Raw genomic sequence first — 20,410 nt, forward strand, 5'->3', positions numbered from 1 at the left:
ATGGCATTTATGGACATAAACTTAAGAAACTTCTTCCAATCATTACATGCCACAAAAACATTTGAAGCTCAAAGGAGAATAGGGTGCCCAAGTTTAGAAATAGTGTTCAAAAGTATTCTTCCCATTGATTACCTGCTACCACACATCTAAGAGAAATTTCATCAGTTATATGTCATGTAACAATAACCAAAAAAAAAAAAAAAAAAAATTATCGACATTCCACATGGGATAAAAAAGCGAATGGGTGACAATTAAAATGTTTTTATTGACAAAAAGGAGAAAAATAATAGACAAAAAATTGGGTCTAAAGATTGATCTCTTTTTCAATATGTCTCTTTTGTTTTTGCATTGTCTAGTTCTCTGGTTTTCTTAATAGATTAAATTAGATGGAGAAAGGAGGAACCGAGAGTATGAGACAGAAATTAGGAGAGACAAATTGGTTACCTGGTTGATTGAAGAAGATCAAAAAAGACCATAACATTACCTAGTTCGATGGTGTTTCAGCAGCTTCTGCAGAAGTAGAGAAGGGGCAACTACAATATATAAAGAAAATAAATCAATAAAGAGAGAATAGGAGTTGAGATCAAAGAATTGAAGTAGTGCTATTGAGGTTAAAATGAATTTAATAAGGTGGTGGAAAAGTGGGGTGATGTTATCCCTTTGTTCAATGAAGACAGAGGCCAAGGAGGACGGTTAATTGAGAATTGGAATAGTTAGTCGGTTGGGTTTAATGGAGTAAATGGGGAAGATGAGTGGGTTGCACTCAGTCATTCTGGAAAGGATTCTACATATTCTATCCAAAAAAATATAAATTGAGGAAGTTGAAAAATAGGAAAACATTCAATGGATAGTTGGGTGTGAGTAATAGGAGGAGAGCATAATTTAATGCAAAAAAAGTCATGAGAATATGTAAAGTCATGATATATTGTAAAGTCACGAGAATATGTAGCAAAGTAAAAGAATTAAGACTATTTAGAATGTGTAAAGCCATGAGAATATGTAAAGTCATCATATATTTTGCATTCTTCTAAAAAAGGTAATAAATTAACAAAAAAAGGAAAAGAAAAAGAAAAAAAGATGACATAGATGATGACGTGGCTTAACTGGAGCATAACAACAATAAATGCTGACTTCAGCTTTTAGTAATGTATAAATATAAATTAAATTTGGCAATGCATCTGAAACTTGGATAGTAAAATTCTAAAAAGCTTGACCAATATTACACATAAATAAGGAAATTTTCTTCAAACTTTTTAACAATACAGGGGCCTTGCAAAGGGAAGGGATAGAAACCTTCTCCAATCTGATTGTTTTTAAATTGGGTAGAGACTTGAGTAGTTGAAAATTTCTTAATTCAGCAGGAAAGTAACCATAATTAGTTATCATCAACACCTGGAGTTTATCCATTTTAAACATGAAATCAGGTAAGCTGTAATTGTGTGTCTGAAAGTTCAGAATTAGAACCTCAACTTTGGGTGCTTGAATGTTGCACCAACTTGACAAGAATAATTCATCTGCAAAAAGAATTCTATATGATGTGAGAGGGCACTCAATATTTGGCATGTTATGTATATAAATCTTTGCACATGCACACATGTGAGTGCTCACAAGTGTATGCATCCATGCATGTGTGTGCATTTATGCGTGTGTGATAGAAGCAAAATGAACCAACCAGTTGAGATAGATATTAGGCGGCCATTGATGAGGTGCTGATCCTGTTTCGTACACCACTTCAGTAGAGTGTTTTTATTTATGTCCATAAACAATCGTTTCCTTTGTCCGATTGGCCCCCCAGCTGCCCTCATAAATAGCTAGTTCTCTAAGAGGATCATGTTGTGTGACAAAGTCTTCATATTAACAAGTATAATAATTGTTGTTCTCACTTGTATATTTTGATTCTTTCCTGGTGAATGGGCATAAATTAGAAGTTAGAACAGGTTCAAAAATTTCAATCTCAAGTAAGCTTAAAATTATAACAAAATATTATTGACATCAGAAGTTGATCATGACTTTTAACATTACAATAATTTCTACCTTAGGGCCTTGAGCCGTGTAGAGAGCTACAACATATTACAAGAATAAGTTGGCCAAAGCCAAACCCGAAGAAACCACACTACAAGAATATCAGATCATAAAATAAAGTCACCATACCTTGTCCTCACTAGAGTAGCCAGATTCCGGGAGGTGAGTTCATGTAAATTGTCAATGGCACCATTGCCATGTTCATCTAGTTCATATAATTCAGCCCACATATCAACTAGGGTAGGAAAAGTAACCCATGGCCTTCAGGAAATGAAGCTAGATCCATAAAACACTCTGTCAAAATGTCCTCATCATCCGAAAATTCTAGGCTTTTATGAAGACATTGAAGCAGATCAGGACTAGACTTGAGAATAGAATGACCATTAGACCATTTCCTAGCTCTACTGCGCCAAACCTCCACAGGCTTCTCTTTGAGTGATTTGCCACTCACTTTGAGGGCCAGTGGGAACCTCCCACAGCTTCTCACTATCTGCAATATAAGGAACTGAATTAAATCAGTTATAGTTTGGAGGCCACGGGTAATATAAGCCAATGTTATATCTATTCAAACCACGTGAATACTTTGAAATATGAAAACATGAAAACAAAGCTTTGTAGGATTTCGGGGCCAATTGGTTCAAAACAAAACAAGCAAGCTTGAATGTAAGTATAATTATGAAAAGCATGATTTTGGCAGGTACATATGGTATATCAAGACCAAAACTAGAATGTATTTCTTCATCCATATGCATATACATTAATGCATACCTCACCCAATGGCAAAAAGTATAAATAAAATTAAGCAAATTTCGTCCATATATATATATATTTCACGGATTGATAAAGCACCTTTTCAATAATTTAGACTGGAATTCTTGTAGAGATGCTGAGTGACGAAGCAGAGTCATTGCATCTTCATCATTTCACGATTTTAAGTTATATGTAAAGCTAAATTCTGGAAATATAGTTCTTGAGGTCACCAGAATATTGTATTTTGGCATATCAAACTTAAACTTTTCAAGACGGAATTCTGATCCAGACCAAACATCATCCAAGATCAATAATATAGGAGTGGATCCAATTTTTGTCAACAGTTCCTGCAGCTGGTAGATTGCATCTTCATCACTTAGGAACTCAGGCTCCTGACCACATATATGATGAAATAGTCTTTGCACAATGACCATCAGGTTGAGAATTTTAGAAACGGGGCCAAAAAAATTGTCCTTCAATTTGCCTATCCAAAAGCAATCTAGTTAGAAAGTTGCCACTGAGGCACATTTCATTTGTTATAAAACTGTAAACAGAAAACATAGATAATAATGGTAAAGTTGAATGAAGTGAATACATAATCCCAATCGCAGCAAAGATTACAAAGGAGAAAAAAAAAATAATAATAAACAGTTTTTCGAGAAACAACAACAATTCTTAAGTAATGAGTACTTTTTTAGTTTACATATTCTTTGTTACCAGTTACTACTCTTCTAAGGCAGTAGTTCCGAAGGACAAAAATGTGACAAAAATACTGCTAATATTGTTGAAAGGGCTAAAACAAAATAATGAGACATATTTATTTCGAACTGTAGTTTAATTTAACTTGCAGAAATTTGAATCTTCATGTGTGAATGTAATTCCGTTCATTCCAATTACAGTCATGTATATATGGTGCTCAAGCAATATTTCAATTTAAGATTCAGCAATGAATGACTTCTCTATGTATTTTGTTTGTGGTAATACCGAATAGATTACTTTTACTGTTAAGGATCCACCTACTAACACTACAAATAAATTGAAGAAAATGTGATAATAACAACAACCAAACCTTAGTTCTAAAAGTTTGGGGTCAGTTATAAATCTTTAACAGACTAGTCTTTCTTTTCAACTTAAGAATATGGAAACACTTTCCAGTTATAAATTAAATTAGACACAACCAAAAAAAAAAAAAAAATCAAATACCAATAATTTCCTTGTCATGACCTAGCATTTCAAAAATGCAGTCTTCCCGCATCCGCCAGGAGCAGTCAGTAGAAGTTGCTGCTGCTTCTCCTTCAACAGCTTAGTTTTCAACACTTTCAGAGGCACATCCAGCCCAACAGTAAAATCCGGGGGTCTAGGAACTGAGCACGACAACCTACCAATCTTCAGGATGGGCAACTTCATTTCCTCCTGAGTAGGTTTCCACTAATCCAAAATCCGCAAAATATCCCCTGTTCTGTGCATTCATATGAACCTTACAGAACCTCACAAATGGCCTCATCCAAATTCATTAGTTTGTTGGTGTAAATGCGGTAAAATTTGTTCATATCTCCGATATCTGAGCACATGTCAATGAGCTGCTTGACATCCTTCATTTTTTTGATCAAGCTCCGTGTTTCCTGTTCTGGGCAATCAAGTTTTTCTTTTACCTCTTCGACCACAGGTGCTAAAAGATCTAGATTGGATTCGAAGTTTTTAAAAAAGGATTTGAACGTGAGGACTTTGCTTCCCGCATTCTTAACTGTGTCATGCAACACCCCAAATACTTCTCCAAGCTTTGCTTCCAGAAAGGCCCCTCCAACAAATGATGCTGCCATAAGAAAAGAAATTAAAAAGGACAAAGCAACTTAGATCTCTAACTCTTCTATATCTCTTGATCAATATCCTTGTGCTGATAAGGAAACGGAGAAGAGAATCAAAGCAAACCATTTGAGATGAAAGAAGAATGCAAAGGGGATTAGAAGACTAAACTCTGAAGTAATAAATATAAGTAGGACAGAAGATTTTTATTCAAAATATTCTAACCCATTTTTTATGTTCCACCTTTATGTAAGAAGGAAAGCAATACTAAGCACATTCACTTCGTTGTTTGATTAAGTATAGACTTTTATTTTTATTTTTTTTTAATTTTTTAAATGAAATCAAGTATAGACTTAAAAGGGAAGCAAGCCGTAAAACAAAGGGAATATATTGTTCATACGTTGGTGCCTTAAACATTCTTTATGTTAAGTGATGCTTTGTTAAATTTACTAAATATTGTTCATATCATATACCATATACCATATCCATAAGATAAAAGTTGGTATTTTTATAAATGGTGATTGTGTCATATGCTAATTGTGAATTATGATCCTTTCAAGTTCTTAGGGAAACTTCACAAAGTTCTCAGAGAAATAAGTGGATTGGATTTCATCATGCGATTAATAATTTAAATAGATTACAAAATGGTCATAGTCAACGATTTTCCAAACGTTAATGTTGTGATAAAATCCAATCTCATTTCAAAATTATAGAAGATGTACTACAACAAACGCCTAATAACTCCGTCATTTCCTCTGCACATGATTCCATTTCAACTAATCCAACAAGTTCCTTAGTAAAAGTAGAGAATTTACCATACAATTCACGCTTTATGTCTCCACTGATATGCTGGACAACTGCTGATTCAGATCTGTAATAAAGGAAAATAATTTTGAAGAGGCAGTGATAGGCATAAGAGATGAAAATAACTCAAGGTTTCTTACTAAGCAGCCAAAAGGAATAAACATGAAGAACAATAAAAGGAAGCAAATAGAATGGTGGGATAACTTAGGATGTTTGATAGTGAGGAGGCAGGCCCAAACCCACTAAAATTACCAAGTGTAAAAATGCTGCATTTTCCCATAAGTTGGGAGTTTGACTTGGAACAAAAATAAACATTTTCTTGTCTTATATATTGCCATTTGTATTCTTATCTGAAATTGAGTTTTTAGCCTTTTGGATAGATTATTATTTGTTGACATTTGGTATATTTCTAGTTACTTATTCATATGCTGTTTATTTGTTATGACTAACTAATTGGTAACCTCTGCAAATGCACAGGCACCATTTTTTTTCTTTACTGGCCAAAGTTTGGTTGAATTCAATTGATTTTTCATTCTAATTAATATCTAATGACATCTTAAATATGTATTTAAAAAAGTTCACTAAAAGCATTGTTAATTTCATGATAAAAAATATAAATTACACAGATTACATGAATTACATTTCACAGATTTAATAGTAATATAAATTACACGTATAAACATAAAAATATAATAACTATTGAGTTTAAGAGGGAGTATAATTTGAAAACTGATATATCCATTTTTGACACCTCCTCCCTTGACCTCCCCCTTGTGCATGTATTTACCCCAATATCTAAGTCAATTCATGTTAGCCTATTAATTACTACAATTAAAACAATAAAAAAAAAAATAGTCTCTCTTCTTTTCAACGCGGGATTAAACATTTTCTTTAACTTCTCATTTTCCATATTAACTCCCACATCTTCACATTTATGTTGTAATATTTATTCATTTTAATTACTTATAAAAAAAAATTTATTCATTTTAATTAATTAATATTAAAATGCTCCAACACTATATAATAATATCAATTACTACGAAAATGTTTAAGGAAAAATACTCCTAGGATGATTATGCAAAGAAAATGGCCCACTTGGGGTTTATTTGTTTGTAGTCTTGTGCAATAAATATAGTGTGTAAAATAGTCAAGAAAATCCTATAACTTAAAGACATGTTTTTAATGGAATAAAATGACAATTTTTGAACTTAATGGATTAAAATCATAATTCTTCAAAGTTACAAAGTGTAAAATGTGTTTTTGTCAAAACATAAAAAAGTATACGAACTTTTTTTTTTTTTTTTTTTTTTTTTTTTTTTTTTTTTTTTTTTTTTTTTTTTTTTTTGCGTGTAAAGATTAGCTTAGTAGATCTACCGAACATACTTTGAAAAGCCAGGGGTCATGGCCCCCCAACCCCCTTACCTTTGCCATTGTTAATTGGATGACATTGAATCCCCTTGTTGTAACTATAAAATTATCAACAACAAAAAATTGTCCTATACTGGATTTGATTTGAAACAGTAAAAAATTAACAATAATAATTTCATGTTGAGTCAGCCAAGTATTACTGTAGTGTGACAATTACAGATAATTTGAAGAAAGTAACTGTCTAAGGTACGTACCTTATTTGCTTAAAATTTATCAAAAGATATAATTTTTGATAACTTCTTTTATTTTCAATGCGTGACAAAACCCTGAAAAAACTAAGTTATTTCAAAATATGAAGGCTAAAATTTAATTTTATATTTACCAAAAATATAAATAAATAAATAAAACACTAAACTGAGACAAAAAGTAAAAAACCAAACACACATCTATTCAAAGCAGAAAATGCAGACTTACGTGCTATCTTCTACAACAAACCCGGCAATGTGTATCACGCATTTCAAAGCATCTTTCCACGTTTGTATCTTCTCACTCTTAAGTCTTAACTCTGGAGTCCTCTTCATGTTTAGCAAAGGCTAAAGCAAAAGTTCCATTTTGCTGCCTTACATTAGAGGGATCCACATGATAAAAGATAACTTTTAGACCCGTCTCTTCTATGCATGCAACAATCTAGGCAAGTTCATTCAAGCACCATCCTGAGTAAAGCATAGTTTTATGAAAGAACGACAATTGCGAACTTGGATTCTTTTATTGCTTTCATGAGCTCTGGGGCGACGAATGTTCCTTGCTCAATTCCTTCTTCATCCCTATAGGCCTTAATGACATTGCCTATCAACTCAGAAAATAAATGATTTGTAAAATTGTCACGGGTGTCATTGCCGTGAAAACTTAAAAAAAACATCATATTTGAATCGAGGTGAATGATGATGATGAAGAAGCTCAGCCTGCAGAACCGGTGGAAGCCGTACTGGAAACTCGCTAGCTAACCTGTTAACGGAAAAATTACAAAGAATTTCAGGTAATAATGCTAAAAGAGATTTATGAGAGCTTTACTTTCTGGATCATGGCTTGGTTATACGGTACGAGGATGAAATAGTATTTATTAAAAAACTTAGGTTACCATACATCAGGGAGCTTATTAACTATTTTATTTATATTTTTTATATACCAAATACCATTAAGTATTTATATTTCATATATTGTTAAGCATATATCAATTTAAGAGCAATAGTGGATAATAATTTCTAGACAAGCATTCGAAAGATTAAATAAAATATAACTAGACAAGCATTCAAAATTAAAACCAAGATATAAAAAATATAAATAAAAATTCTTAAGTTTGATATATTTTATAAAGAAATGCTATATCCACAATATTTTTACAATAAATTTTAAATAACAAATTATTATGGGTTGTTATTGGTGGGATAAAAAAGTAATTTCAGTAGTAAGTTCAAATTTGAACTAATAATAACTAATCACCTATGATTTTTTGTGAAAATATTATGGACATAGCGCTTTTCTTTTCTATATAATGAGTCATTTTTCAAAAAATATTTTTTTAGAAAACTATCATATTTTCCTATATTTGGTAGCATCCTTAAAAATGAGATTGAAAACATGATTCTTTACTCTTTTGTTTCACATGGCATGTAATAAGGTTGTTTTTAAGATAAATTTTAATGGAAACACAATCTCTAAAAAATAAATCTTTAGTTTCCATTGATCAAAAATTATTTTCTTTTAACCCACGTTTTTTTTTTTTTTTTTTTTTTTATTTTTTTTTTATTGCTACTCAACATGGAAAAATACAGAAAACTAAATTTACTTAAAATAAACAGAGAGTGAAATTAACTTTGAATTTGTTTCACGGAAAAAAAAAACTTTTTATTATTATTATTATTATTATTATTATTACTTTGAGTTTAAGATAAAAAGTTGAAAGGGCCAGGGTAAGAGAAGAATACAAAAGAAGAGAGTTGAATTCCTGTATCTACAGTGACATGGTTACAGAATGAAATTGAAAGCCTTGATGATGATCATGATGAAGCTTTTAATAATTCACAAACAAGACAAAACAAATGGGCACCCCGATTACAACCCATCTCTTTCCAGAAAACTGGAATTTACCATTTTCTTTCTCTTCAGACCAATAACAAAGCAAAACCAAGACCCATTTAGTATTTACCCTTTTCTTGACATGAAACAAAACAAAAGTAACATACTTTACAAACCCATATGGTATTTTTGAATTCTTTTTTTCAAAAGAAAAAAGAAAAACAAGAATAGGTATTTGTAAGAACCAAGTATGAGACTTCTGGGCCTTAAATCACTTGGGCTCACAATTTATTTGTAGTGGTCTTGAGGATTTCCTACTTTAGGTCGTTCTCGGCAGAGAGACTCAAAACAACACTCAGTTTATACTTTCTCACTTGACTGTTTTCTCTCAGTTTTTCTGAACCCCCTCTTCCTTCCAAACTTCTGCTATTTATAGCCAAGGTCAGTGGTGAAATTACGCCTTCAGCCTCTGTTAGTGCTATTGAAGGTCCAGTATTATCTGATTTAAGTGGATTTTTAGGTGAGAGTGGGGTGCAACAATTATGACCTTGGAACTTGGTTCCAGCTTAGTTGATGGTGCTCGGTAATGCAGTTTACCGAGCATATCTCAATTAACCCGGACACGGTTAATAAGCTTGTTCGGGGAACATATGCCGAGCACACATCAAAACATAAGGCCCAAAATTGTTTTCTTTGCGCTAAGGCAGATCCAAGAAGGGCTTAGGGCAATGGGGTTGTTCCTGTTGGGCCTGGGCCCAAGGGCCTTTATGGGTCTTGGAGTCTCGGTGCCGTACAATATTTATTTTTAAAAGTATCCGGTATAATAAAAATGGAGTAGTGGTGCATCCTGATGGCTTGGGCTAACATAAAAATAAATAAATAAACATTTGATTACCGGTCACCAGAGTCCAGGGAAGAGCTTGTGTGTATATCTTGTGAGCCAGAATGTTGTAAGTGATGACAATTGACCAACATGGTTTCAAAAACCGGAAAAACAGTTTTGCCCTTCGAACCTCACGAACTGTTGTTTAACCGGACGGGTATACCGGCCGGATCTGTATTATTTCTCTTCCTCAAAACGGTGGCCGGAAGCCAAAATGGATCTTCCAGGCCAGAATTCCATGCCGATCTCGTTCGTCGGTAGCCCAATCCATCAATCCGTGGACTAGATAAGATCTTGCCCAGTGATGTAATGAGTACAAGAGACTCAGAAGAGACAGAGACTTAGACTGAAGAAGGGTCTCAGCGAAGAGTCTAAATTATGTGTCCACTTTCCACTTTCCTTTTTCCTTCAATAATTTAATAACAGCGGGGACTGTGGAGCAGTGGAGCGCCAAAAACAAAATGGCTTAAAAAAAAAAAAAAAACCCTTAAGCACATATTTGATTTTGATTTTTTACATCATATTTTAATTTAATCTTAAATTTTTTAATTGGGTCGGTTTGGTTTCTAATTTTTTTGTTTTGTGTCAATTTAGTTCCTATTATTATATCTTAAATGAAAATTAGTGATATGACAAATGACCAAAATAAAATTTTAATTTATTCTCACATCAATGTAAGCTAATTTTTTATTTTGACCATTAGACATTTTATTTGTGGGGACCGACCCAAAATAACAAGTTAGGGCCTAGGCCCGTCCGAGGACGCGGCCCATCCGAGGAAACGGTGTGACTCAAGTAATCCTTATTCAGACCCACTAGGGCAAAGAAAGTATTTACGAGGAGTAATTTCTCCTCGGATAAAGCAAAATCTGGAGTAAAGGTACATCTAAGGCACTACAGCTCATCTTCTAAATACGTAAAAAGGAAGAAAGCCCGAAATATCTCAGCAAAGGCTGCCACCGCCTTGTTAAATGCATTATAACTACTCTCCTTGCCACATTAATATGGAGAAGACCTCTGAACAGTGCTACCTTGGCTTCCGCTACTCACAAAGGACTGAGAGGGGTGTCTGACGGGACAGGTGCTCAATTAAGGGTTTGGATGATCGACAAGTGTAAAGTCAGGATGATAAGAAGAGGCCTATATAATATGTATAAATCCCAATAAAAGAGCGGGGAGGACTTTAGCAAAAAAAAAAAAAAAAGAAGAAAGGAATCCTAGGGCATGAATCTGTATCCAATAATTTGTATCCAATAATCAAGTTTTTAGCCTAATCATTTCTGGGAATTTTTCAACACAGTAGCATTTCGTTCCTGTTCGTGTATTCCCTTAATCCATGCAGCAAACCGTTTAAACTAACTGAAACAAAGTTCTTTAGCCCATACTCTACGAAAATTCATTGTGTTGGACTTTTTGAACCAAGACTTGGATAATAAGGATTGGGTCACTAAATTGTCCACCTACATTATCAATTTTCATCCAAAAGATAATAGTAAGAATTAAATTGGCATTGTACTGAAAAATTAGAGACCAAATTGGCACAATTGAAAGGTTATAAATTAAATTAAAATATGGTGTATAGAATAGGGACCAAAAACGTTGTTTACCCAAAAAAATTTAAGACATCTAGTAAATAGCATGCCAAAAAATCTAGGAAACATTTTTGGTTTTGTCACAACTTATTTGGGATTTTTTTTTTTAATACAAGATATAAATTATATTATGACATAATATAATCTAAGTGTAGAGATTAAAATAAAAAATAAAAATAAAAAAACTTATTTGGCATTGATTGAACTGCTTTACGTGATAGATTCATGTGTAAAGAGTTACGTACGTAGTCAGGATTTCATTTAAAGCGGCTTAAGTATGAACAAAATAAATTCTTGAAAATGCAAAATAATATCCACCTAATATTAACAAAACTAAAAAGACACAAAATGATTACTTCATAATATATTGTAATACATTTATTGTTGCTAAGATAATTATGGTTGAAAAAAAAAGAAAAAGAATATAAAAAGTCTAAAGCCAATAAGACTAATTATTATTGATAAGTTAATTACTTTTGTTTAAGAATGTTCTTCATCTCTTTAATATAAGGGTAATTATTCAGTATTTCTGGAGTACCATAAATGCTTATTCCTTTTTCTTACATAACTGTGGATCTCACTAATTAAATTTGTGGTAGGATTCATAATTCATGTGAGAGGGGAAATTACGTATTTATGGTACTTTAGGAGTATTCAATAATTTTTCTTAATATAAAGATGTTAAATTAAAGATGAATGCACAACTAACTTTTTAAATATTTAGCAAGTCAGCAACAATTTTGACTATCAGATACCTTAATCTGCAAATCTAACACTAATTTACTCGATATGGATGAATTACAAAATTTCGGATAACCAAATGATAGCGTGATTGTCCCTTTTGAGATCAAGGGAAATATGAGTAGTTCAGCAAGTCAGCTAATACGTACATCCAATCTTAACGTTAGCAAAATCAGCAGAATAGAAAATTTCTTACATTATGAAAACGACACCTTTGTATATAAGGATGACAGTGATACACAATGACAGATAAATTCATTATCACAACTGGGATTTGTCACAAACATTATTTTTATTTTGGAAAGTCAAAAAAAAAAAAAAAAACCCATAACATGATTTCATCCCAACCAGAAAAAGAAAAAGAAAATCAAAATCAAAACATAAGAGCATTTGTCTCGTTATCAAAGTTTGCATCAAGTTCACTTTTTGTTTTTCTTTAAACTATTAAAAGCTTTTTTTAACTCATTACTTAAATTATTAAAAACATTATACTTTCCGTTAATTTTGTTTATTTTCGTTAATTTTCTATCATATGTGTCTAACTTTGTACAAACTTTAGGGATGCAATAATATTTTTGGCCAAAGAAAAATATCATATAATTAACGGATTATGTGATGCAAAAATTGATATTGAATTAACTGAGTGTATGTTATGTGGGTATTAATTGATTCCCACATTGGACATCTATTTGTTTGATATGGTTTTATTTTAGCTTTCTTATTTTTTATTTTAATAATTCGATAGTTGGGGAGGAGGGATTTGATTCATCTAAATCTTGGACTCCTTCTCTAGAAACACTAGAAAATATTAGTTAAGCTACAAGGTTATTGGCAGCATCAAATAAACAAAGAACTTTTTTTTTTTTTTTTTTGAGAAAGAAATAAACAATAAACTTAAATCTATATAATATCTAAGTGTGCGTTTGGGATAAGCTGAATTTTTTAGCTTATCTCCACTTTTAGCTTATTTTTTATGCTATTCATGGGTCTCATTGTACTTTTTGATACTATTTATAGGTCCCACTGTATTATTCAACTTATTTTTTAACATTTTTTCTACACTTTCAGTAAAAAAAAAAAAAAAATTCAATTTTAGCCAAATAAGCTGTTTCAAATGGACACTAAATGTTGAAACATGCATTTATTGTTGCTATACTTCTATTGAACTATATCAGCGGCCATGTCATTATTTTCTTTTTATAGGAAGATGCCAAAGCTACTAAAAATATATTGTTCATATGTTGGTGCCTGAAATATAAATATTTTTATTTATAATAACTGGTGTTTTACTAAAAACAATACCAAATAGCGTTCATATATATACTATTGGCTAAAAATTAGCTCTTATACAGGGTGCTCGGTCCACTTCAATTCATTGGGTTCACTTTTGTATATTCGGTCCATTTCGGTCTATTTAGTTTATTTTGGTCCAATGTGGTTCATTTCAGTCTATTTCAGTCCATTAGATCCATTTTAGTCCAATTTGGCCCACGTTGGTCTATTTCGGCCCCCTTTGGTCTATTTTGGTCAATTATAACAACAATAAATATTTAATGCTATTCTTCAGTTTTTAGATATTATATAGATTCATAAAATTTAGATGCTCAATGAATCCTTACTCCAACTAATTGGGCAGGGCTAAATGCTCTCTCTACTTTTTGTTGTTCAAAATTTCAAGATTTGCTGTAATTGACTAAGAGTCACTTTTACTAGTTCTTTATATTCTATGGTTTATGAATTTGTCTTTCGAGGTTTGTTTTTTCAGTTGCTAGAATTTCCAAACTTCAAGATAAAACTGGGGGCCCAACATTGAATTATATCTTCTTGATATAGAAAGCTGTTGGAAGAATAATGGAGATCCATGTGATGGTGATGTTCTGAGTTCTGACAGATGTGACTAGATAAAGAGAAATGATAATACATCCAGCAACAACAATTTATGTTGGAGACTCTAGGACTGGGGTGCTTGATGTGGGTGCTCTCGCTAGTCGGTTGTACTTCTATCAGGTCATTATGTTGTTTTTATTACCTTAGCCATTATTAAAGTGGTTATAGAATCCTAGTTGAAATTACACACACACACAAAGGAATGTTATGCAAATGTGGACTCATAAAATTTGGCTACATGCCCAGTTCATGTGTCATGGTAAATGTATGCTACTGTGCTATGCATCTAGGAGCATTTTCAAATGTATGTTTCTGTGCTATGCATATAGGAGCATTTTGAAATTTTAATCAACAACTTCTATGCATAGACAATTCGACTAATTGCAATTCCTTACCAGAAATGGTTAGTTTCTATATGCTATCTTTGAGGTGCTACAGCTTTGTCCAAAAATTCTAGCCCTAACTCTATGCAGCTTTCAATCTTCAGATTAGATGCAATCGAAATATATCATAGTTTTGCATTGGATTTTTCATTTATCTAGACCCACTCCCAGCATCCTGAAGGACCTGAACCCATTAGAGCAATTTCTTCCCTAATTCACAATAGTGAACTTTCTTAGTTTAGTCTAACTTTTATTTAGTTCAGCTAAGTTTGTCCCTCTGCTTCAAGATGGACAATATAATTATGGGGCACTAATGGGAACCATATTACCATTGCACAGGATCCAGGAACTTAACCAGCAAGGTGTGTATGGTCCTCAATCAATGTTGGTATAGAGATATATATTAGCCGCGCAGAAGTGACTGCAGAATGGTCTGTCAGTGATTTTGATGTGTTGGTTCCTGACTTCCTGTAGATGTTACTAACACTGGCAGTAGCTTTGATTGATCTGGCCACAGTATATTCATTTTTTCATCTAGTAAAGAGAATAAGGAGAACCCATTACTGACTACTTAAACCACGCTATCATGTCAGCAATAGATTCAACACAAACACAAACACAAACATGCACATATACACATGATTAGTGTTATGTATATATTCTCTTAAATCTAGAGATAATCCTCTTGACGTTCTTTGCTTTTCAAATTTAAACATTGGAGCTCACCTTATGATACCCTTTGACAATCACAAATAACTTTTCTTAAATTCTACATGGTTGCCAATAAATTGAGTGGAAAAAGGAATTTCTAATACATATTGTCAAGTCATTATTTGAATAGGTTATTTTTCATTAGACAACCCCTGTATAATGCCCTTTTACAAGAGAAGGTTATGCTTTGGTTATTGCACTGAGAATTTCCAATTTTCTTATTGTCCACTGATTGCACAGAAACATTATTCAGGCCTCCAATGTGGTGCATTGGTAATACCGTGATGTTTCTGTTAGACATGAATCTTTGGCCATTGAAATATGTTTCTCTGTTAACTGGAGATTTAAGGAACAGAATGGAAGTGAATAGATAAAACTCTGTTTTCGTTTGTGCTTAATGTCATATATTTTGTTTGCAACCGGTCTTGAACTTAGAAAGATAAACAGCAGGTTGACTGCAAACTTGAAATTTAGTCGTTATATTACGAATGAAAGTGAGAAGATTAGGCTGCATTCCTCAAATATGGAGACTGAGTCCTTTGTGCCTAAAGCGGAAGGGCAAAACCTATACGCATGGTTGACAATTTAAGTAAAGAATCATTGCTTGTAATAGCCAAATTTTGCTTCAAAATTATGATTAGTCAGGCACAGATGCAGATCAGCACCAACGATATAATCACTAGAAGACAATAACCACTTTGAAATTACAAAGAGCAATGTTTTTAGACAATTCATTTTCCCTCTTCTCCTTTGGAAACCTAAGCAGTGTCTTCAAGGAATGGATAATCAGTGTATCCAAGAGCAGGATCAGAGATGTAGAATGTGTCTCTGTTGTACTTGTTGAGAGGCGCATTGAGCTTAAATCTCTTAGGCAAATCGGGATTGGCTAAAAACAGACGACCATAAACAACAAGATCTGCACGGTTTTCAACAATAGCTTTGTTCCCATCTTCCCTATCATAACCCCCAGCAACAAAAAAGTGACCCTTAAAAGCCTTTCTCATTGGCAGAAGACTATGGGGACTTTCACTTTTTTGTTCAACTGTCTTCATTCTTGGCTCAACCATGTGGCAATAAAGAATCCCATATTTGTTTAAGGATTCAGCCATGTAAAGGCCCAAAGCTTCTGGATTTGAGTCTCCAGATTCCATATAGTCTGCAAAAGGAGATAGCCTTATTCCAACCATGTCTGCTCCTATCTCATTAGCAACAGCTTCAACTATTTCCAGAGCAAACCGGCAACGATTTTCAAGGGATCCACCATATTGATCTGTTCGATCATTCACTTGATCCTTCATAAACTGGTCAATTAGGTAACCATGAGCCCCATGGATCTCAACTCCATCAAAACCTGTGTATAAGACAAATGATGACATTTTTAATAAAGGGACTATGTAATAACAAAGGTAACCATGAGCCCCATGGATCTTAAATTTTTCTGTCTCAAATTACATTTCTTCACTCTCTTGTACTCTCACAAAATCATTAAAACACCAAAAAACTTACCAGCTTCAATTGCATTCCTTGCAGCAAGTCTAAAATCATTGACAATTTGAGGAATTTCCTCTGTCCTCAGTCGCCTTGGAAGAGTGAACTCTGGATTGTCAGTTCCATTAGCTTGAGGGGTCAAAGGCTTGTCAGTGGAAGAAATTGGAGCTTGACCATTTGGCTGAAAACCTGCAGACAACAAAATGACATTTTACATATCAGACTTATAACAGAAGATGCCCCCTCGACTGAGGCAATGATAATCATAAAAGCCCCCTTGTGATAACAAATCCACATATAATAGAGAGGATAATGCAAAAAATAACAACACCTCAATGATAGATCAATATTTTTTTCAAAATAATTATATTATTACATAAATTTCTCTTACTCCGTCAGTCCAACAATGATCATCACTTTTCAAATGTGATGCTCTTTCTCAAAAAGTAAGTTTCTTTTTCTTCAAATGTGACACTCATTATGCAGGAAATAGCATTCTAGAACACTCACGCATAGTTATTTCAGAAGTTAATCAAAACTTCCATCTAATTTTGATTCTCTACTAAATAGTTTCACATGCAATACTTCCTTCAGGATCAACAACAATCAATAGTTTGGTAACCCAATATGTAATAGAAAACCGAAAACTACTCATTTGCAAATTATGACTTGTTTAGCATAAAGTTTTTGTAATATTAGAAGAGAGGATATAAAGGTGGACTTAGTCAAAGACAAACCTTGATTTGAAACCCTCCCCACATGCCAAAGTTGACAAAAGAAAATTCCACCTTTGGCATGAACAGCATCTACGATGGGTTTCCATGCTTCAACTTGTTCTTTTGTCCATATACCAGGTGTGTCTGGATACCTTTACAATAGCAAAAAAAACCTAAGAAGTCATAAAAATTTCGAGGCAAGAAAGGGAACCCTCAAAATGGAATTTGCCATTTACTGTGAAACATGGTAAGAAATTGGCAAACTATTATTTGTAATATTACCCTCGAGCAGTGTCAGAAACTCCAGTGGCTTCAGCTATTAGTAGACCACCTTTGGAGGTTCTTTGAGAATAATATAAGATAGCTTGTGGCTGAGGAACATTGCCATAAGATCTCAATCTGGTCAATGGTGCCATAACAACTCTGAAAGTACAAATTAAATGATAGATTAAGTAAGTCAAGTTAGTAATCTTTCCAACTGAAGAAAGTAGTACCTATAGGAATCAAATATTTATGGGCTGTAGCAAAGTCGGGAAGAATAACATGATTAAGCCCCTTTTATATGTTATAATAGATATTAAGAAATACAAAAGGAAAGTAACAAATGATTACAACTAACGACAGCTTCACAACTTCTCCTATGGATTACTAAAACATAAAACAATAATTAGGTTTGAGGGTTAAAGAAAAACACCAAATCAGAAAAACTCTACATACATTATAATGCTTTTCCTTTTGAGTAAAAAAATAAATACTTAAATGAGAAAGAGTGACAGAGACAGAGACAAAGACAGAGAATGTTTGATATGATCCACAAATTTTTTTCCTGAGTACTGTATATTTTTTATTTGCTGCCCGTGGCTCGTGCAATACTAATATACTAGCATGGTCATGTTTTACTTTAAGAAAATTCCAGAGAAGATAAGTAAAAAAAAAAAAATGAACCATGTAAATGGAGGGGACATCACAGATGAATGATGATAAAGTAAAAAAGTTGGACCAATTACTTTGTTGAATTTTTATGTACAGAATAAGGTGATTAATTCTGTTAATCACATGTAGGTCCAAGATCATCACATGATAACATGGAGCATTTCAAGAATGACTTTGGTACTATGGTAGGATATAGAGGAGGGAACCAAACTGGATTACCTTTCATCATACAGAATGTGTAGTCATAGTTCATGGGTATTAACATAACACTGATAAATGGAAGGATCTCATCCCCCCTCCCCAGCCCAAAAAAAGTCTGACCGTAATTTTTTTGAGAAATGATTTTATAACTATAGATTTATATCTTATATAATCACTGCAACTGTAAATAAATGTAAGCACTCTCATGATGAAGCTACAAATATATTACTTAGAGGTTCTGAAAACACACAGAATCCTGACAGCCATGGCTATCAGATACCTTAATCTGCAAATCTAAAACCAATTTACACAATAGAGATGATTTACAAATTTTGGACAAACCAAATGACAGCGTGATTAATATTGTCCCTTTTGAGATCAAGGAAAAAATCATCACTGACAGCTCATGATTAATATTGCTGTCTTGCTGAACTACTCATTTCATGAGTTGTAACTAAATTCATAAATCTTAACATTTGCAAAATTAGTTAAGTCTCAGAGTTTTAGCAGATTAATATAGAGAATTATTAGAAAAATGTGTCATTTCTTGGTTAAACATGAAACAAACACAGATGTGAACTGATAAGAAAATGATCAAATAGCGCAAGAGTGTCCACTAGGATTTCTTGAAACCTTTGTAAACAAAACAACCTATGTATATAACAACTAGGAAGTATGGACACTTCATTTGGGCTGCCATGCCCGTGTCTGACATGCATTGGACACTAGACACTTCTAGGACATGCAAATGACTGCATGCATATCCCAGCTTTTTTATTTTTATATTTTATTTATTTTGATTATAAATATGACAGGACATGGTTGAGGTATATTTTGGTTTTTGGATTTTGTTATCATATTATCCATTGTTGTTCTTAAAATTGATGTATGCTTAACGTTAATATGAAAAATAAATGTTTAACAACATATAAAAAAAAAAATTTAATAATTAATAAAATACATATTCCTGCCTGTTCTAATTTTTAAAAATTGTTGTATTGCCATGTCATACTTATATCCGTGTTGGTGCTTCCTAGTATAACAGTTACAATTATACATTATGGCAGATAAATTCATTGTCCCAACTGTGATTTGTCACAAAAACTTTTTCTTTCTTCTTCTTCTTCTTTCTTGGCAAATGAAAGTCAAACAAAAAAATACCCATAACATGATTTCCCAAGAAGGGAAAAGAAAAACCAGAACCCATCACACATTTTGACAATTCAGATCATACTAAAACAAAAAAAAAAAAAAAAATAGTAGTAGTAATAATAATAATAATAATAATTTTGAAAGGTGTATTGTATACCTATGGGAAAGATTGAACCTGCCCAGTTTGTAAGGAGTAAGAAGAGGAATTGTGGGAGCTTCAGCAGCCATTTTTAGCAGTATTATATTCTTTCTCCTTGAATGCTTTGTACAATAAGTTAGGAGGAGGATGCTTCCGATTGGACAAGACTCCTTGCTTTATAATGTGTGCGAGGAATACGTGGATGCGTGTGTGATTTGTATAATATAAGTCAAACAAGATGGCACAAAATTAGATATTTAAATTCATCAGTCCTAAAATGCGTAAAATACTTCTCAAATATGCTATAATGAATATTACTGCCATCAAAGTTAATTTACTGTACATTACAACAAATTTTGGGCCTTATGTGTACAAAGTTATAACATATTGCGACTAGTAACTATATAGCAATGATTATATGAAGAAAGCACACTACAAGAATATTTTATGTTTATCCATGCATACTAATGTTAATTGAAAAATTACGTAAACAACTGGGTTTAATTTTAATTAGTATCAAAATTGACATTAGCTGTAAAATTTGGGGTCTAAATTGTTTGCATTGGATTAATGCATTTCTCAAGGAGTAAACTTTATTCTATACTTTGTCCCCAATGGGTGTTGTTTTTCCAACGGATGCTGTTGGCAATTGCAACTTCATCAAATTTTGTTAAAGTTAGCGAAAATACTTCATAAAACAAACTATAAGGGTGGTGAATTCCTTATAAAGAAAACCACAAAGAAGGTAAGAATACATGAAT

The 20,410-nt window shown here is 32.8% G+C and overlaps 1 protein-coding gene and 1 long non-coding RNA gene across 6 annotated transcripts in view; both read right to left on the minus strand.

Moving 5' to 3' along the window:
• The window catches only part of LOC126699248 (12-oxophytodienoate reductase 2-like), an 82,416-nt gene extending 62,581 nt beyond the window's left edge, over window positions 1–19,835 (minus strand). For 2 of the 3 annotated variants that reach the window (XM_050396983.1, XM_050396982.1), the window contains exons 1-3: window positions 19,668–19,835; window positions 17,507–17,647; window positions 17,297–17,376 (exon numbers count right to left, since the gene is read on the minus strand). In XM_050396983.1, coding sequence (XP_050252940.1) covers window positions 17,297–17,376; window positions 17,507–17,647; window positions 19,668–19,738 — 292 coding nt within the window. In that variant the 5' untranslated portion in view covers window positions 19,739–19,835. Of the gene's footprint in view, window positions 1–15,610; window positions 16,372–16,526; window positions 16,698–17,245; window positions 17,377–17,506; window positions 17,648–19,667 lie in introns of those variants that run through there. The other variant, XM_050396985.1, reaches the window with a different exon arrangement.
• On the minus strand, window positions 1,123–10,129 carry LOC126699252 (uncharacterized). 3 transcript variants are annotated; one of them, XR_007646727.1, is made up of 8 exons: window positions 9,719–10,119; window positions 7,222–7,752; window positions 5,391–5,446; window positions 3,976–4,585; window positions 2,872–3,256; window positions 2,152–2,512; window positions 1,673–1,903; window positions 1,123–1,514 (listed from the first exon to the last, which is right to left on the minus strand). It is a non-coding gene; the product is annotated as an uncharacterized LOC126699252 (long non-coding RNA). The 3 variants fall into 3 exon arrangements; XR_007646726.1 differs by lacking the exon at window positions 1,123–1,514 and having other exon boundaries at window positions 1,581–1,903; window positions 9,719–10,129; XR_007646728.1 differs by lacking the exons at window positions 1,123–1,514; window positions 7,222–7,752; window positions 9,719–10,119 and adding an exon at window positions 7,002–7,076 and having other exon boundaries at window positions 1,581–1,903.
• Window positions 19,836–20,410: the final 575 nt, after the last annotated feature.

This window comes from Quercus robur, chromosome 9, assembly GCF_932294415.1.
Source record: "Quercus robur chromosome 9, dhQueRobu3.1, whole genome shotgun sequence".
NCBI classification, from domain to species: domain Eukaryota; kingdom Viridiplantae; phylum Streptophyta; class Magnoliopsida; order Fagales; family Fagaceae; genus Quercus; species Quercus robur.